This window comes from Miscanthus floridulus, chromosome 18, assembly GCF_019320115.1.
Source record: "Miscanthus floridulus cultivar M001 chromosome 18, ASM1932011v1, whole genome shotgun sequence".
NCBI lineage: Eukaryota > Viridiplantae > Streptophyta > Magnoliopsida > Poales > Poaceae > Miscanthus > Miscanthus floridulus.
Window position 1 is genome coordinate 77,605,324 of NC_089597.1, and position 3,369 is coordinate 77,608,692.

General features: G+C 52.2%; 1 protein-coding gene across 1 annotated transcript; it reads right to left on the reverse strand.

Annotated features, from left to right (window-relative positions):
- Window positions 1–1,063: 1,063 nt before the first annotated feature.
- Window positions 1,064–1,408, reverse strand: LOC136524052 (uncharacterized). The gene has a single exon (XM_066517534.1). The coding sequence runs from the start codon at window positions 1,406–1,408 to the stop codon at window positions 1,064–1,066; it is 345 nt and encodes a 114-aa protein (XP_066373631.1).
- Between the last annotated feature and the right edge of the window lie 1,961 nt (window positions 1,409–3,369).

Here is a 3,369-nt window from a genome sequence, read left to right on the forward strand (position 1 = left end):
GAATCGCTGTTCTTTGTTTTTTGTACCTCGGTGGCGTGTCCGAGCTATTCGATTGACTTGGGCAACCTAACAACTTCTCCTTTGGGGGAGATTCTGTAGGCGGTCCCTTCCGAACCCTTCATGAGAAGGTAGGTGTCGAAGCTGGTGACGCGGGAGGCATTGAGTATGATTTTTTTGGTGAACAGAAACACCATAGCTATCGGGGCGTAGGGTGTGCTAGTTCGCCCAGTCTTACTCAAAGTTTTATGCCTGTATTTTGCGCCCCTGGTTTCAAGCGTACGGAGGGGTCAGGTGAGGAGGATATCTAGACTGATAGACACCCTCGGCAGCCCCTGAGTGATGTTTGTGTCCCCGCCGTCTGATGGGGTCAGAAGCTCAGTAATGAATTTTAATGTGTAAAGTAAGAAGGCAGAGATGCTTATCTTTCTTTGGACATTCATTCGTCGTTTTTGTCGTTGGATCGTTTCGTGATCCTGCATGGGGAGGCGGAGGGTCGTCTGCCCATGTGGGCACCTTAATTGCCATGTCTGGAGCAGGTCAGTGGTGGGCCATACCCAGGCAGTGTCCAGTTTGATCGAGGGGGGGGGATGCCTCGTCGACCAGGGCACATCCTGTTAGTTCCGGCGCGTCCCCTCAGGGGTCTATCAGCATTGATTTCACATTTAAGGAGGGGAAGGAAGAAAGTTTTTCGTCCAACCTTTCGCCTTTCCTTAGCTGTAGCGCCTCCTCTTTAAATAGGGAGGGGGAGGGGAGTTCTCATCCCACCTCCTCTTTTGCCTCTAAGCCGCTACCTCTCCTTCTTCTTTCTTTCTATTGAATGCGTCCGTGCATCGCGGCGGTTCCTGAGTGAGGAAGGGTCATGCCAGAGAGAGAAAAACTCACAAATTCACTCGTGAATCTAGAGCATGATGTTGAGACGAAGGTCATCCAACGTAGATGAGATGGTGCGTGCTGCCCTTGTTGAGGAGTCGCTGCTGCCGAAGGAGAAGGAGCGCTGGTGGGTGCCGTACGTCGTCGACTTTGCCATTGTTTACTGTGTTCCTTCTTTGGCGGGAGGGGTTTCCTACCCTGACACCGTGGTCAGGGTTGCGGCTGTCAACGATGGCGTAGTCCCCAGATGCCCCGGCGGAGGCGTCATTGTCGGGGTTGCGGTTGATGACGATGGTGTAGTCCCCAGTGGAGGGGTGTCACCGTCAGTGGTGTGGTGCTCGGCGTTGCGGATGACGGTGCCTTCGAGGATCCCGTGGAACGGCGGGACGTCACCGATGGAGAGCGTGGCGCGGCGGCCGCAGTAGACGAACTGGCCCATGTACATGCCCCAGGCATTGCTGATGGAGAGCGTGGTGCGGCGACCGTAGTAGATGAACTGGCCCATGTACATGCTCCGGGCGTTGTCGATGGAGAGCATGGCGCAGTGACCACAGCAGTTCTTGTAGTAAAGCTAGGCAGAGACTGTAATTGAATAATTTTGTGGGGAAGCCCCCAAGTAAATAGTCCTCTGAATTTACATGTATATTAGTGCTTTTTGTAATGAAATCACTTTGTAAGTGGCAAATTTGTGCAAAAAATGAACAAATTTTCATCTTTTGTTGATGGCAAGCAGTTTTTTAACTTTCTCTTTTTTGTAGAAGCGGTTTTAGTGCCCTCCGACCCTTCTCAAGGTCTAAGTTGTAAGAAACTAGGAACACGGGCGAATTAATTCTAGTTGTGCTGGTGAGCAAAGAGGTTGCAGCCGCTGGGGCGTGGGTCTCCCGCAGTCCTACTAGTTGTATTCAGAATTCATTCCCGAAATCTTAGCCCTTAGGACTTGTTTATGAGAAGAATGGAAAACTTAGAGAATGTTTGCAAATATAACATAGGAAGTTTTTTGCAAACGCACTTGTATCATTCATGTCAGCCCCTGAGTGAAGTCTGGCCCCTCACGATTTTGCAGGGGTCGGAAGACACTAAGGATCGAGGTCTTGTAATGACAAAAATTGATAAGGAAGAGTATGCGCTTATTTAAGGGTAAAAACGAAGTAGCTGCTCAATGTTCTAGGCGTTGGTGAAGACCTCGCCGTTGATGGTTTTCAACCTATAGGCGCCCGGGCGAAGTACTTCCGCGATGACGTAGGGCCCTTCCCAGGGCGGGGAGAGTTTGTGGCGGTCCTTGTTGCTCTGCACAAGGTGAAGGATGAGGTCCCCGACGTTGAAGGCTCGACCTCGTACCCGTCGGCTATGGTACCGTCACAACGCCTGCTGGTACTTAGCCAAACGGAGGAGGGCGATGTCGCGGGCTTCATCTAGTTGGTCTATGGCATCTTGGTGAGATGCCTCGGCCCCCTATTCGTCGTATGCTTTGATTCTTGGTGCTCCATAGTCGAGGTCCGTTGGGAGAACGACCTTGGAACCGTAGACCATGAAGAAGGGTGTGTAGCCGGTGGCTCGGCTAGGAGTTGTCCTTAGACTCCAGAGCACGACCAGGAGCTCAGCAAGCCAGCGCGCGCCAAACTTTTTCAACCGGTTGAAAATTCTAGGCTTGAGGCATTGAAGAAGCATACCGTTTGCGCGCTCAACCTGCCTATTCGTCTGGGGGTGTGCGACGGCTGCCCAATCGATCTAGATGTGTTGTTCATCGCAGAATCGAATGAATTTCCTGCCGGTGAACTGCATGCCGTTGTCTGTGATGATGGAGTTCGGTACTCCAAAGCGATGGATGATGTCAAGGAAGAATAGCACCGCTTGCTCGAATTTGATCATGGATATTGGTCGAGCTTCAATCCATTTTGTAAACTTGTCTATGGTGACAAGCAGGTGGGTGAAGCCCCTGGGTGCCTTTTTGAGTGGCCCAACCAGGTCGAGCCCCCAGACCGTGAAAGGCCACGTGATGGGGATCATTTGGAGTGCCTGGGCCGGGAGGTGAGTTTGCCGAGCGTAGTACTGACACCCTTCGCAGGTGCGTACAATTTGCTCGGCATCGGATACTGCTATGGGCCAGTAGAAGCCTTGTCGGAATGCATTCCCAACCAAGGTCCTTGGTGCGGCATGATGACCGCAGACTCCATCATGGATATCGCTTAGCAGAAGTTTTCCCTGTTCGCTAGGGATACAAAGTTGCAGAATCTCGATGTTACTCCGTTTGTAGAGTTCGCCCTCTACAAAAAAGAAGGACTTGGCATGCCATGCTAGCCATCGGGCTTCCATCTTGTCCGCTGGTAGTATGTCGTGGAGGAGGTAGTCGAGGTAAAGCATTCTCCAATCATCGGGAGGGTCAGACTCCGGCGCTGGGTCCTCTCCAAGCTCCATAACCTCAGGGTTGGGTGGAGCAGTTGGTGGATCGGCCCCTAGGGTCAGACTAGATGGGCCATCATCGGCTTGTTCCGACCCCGC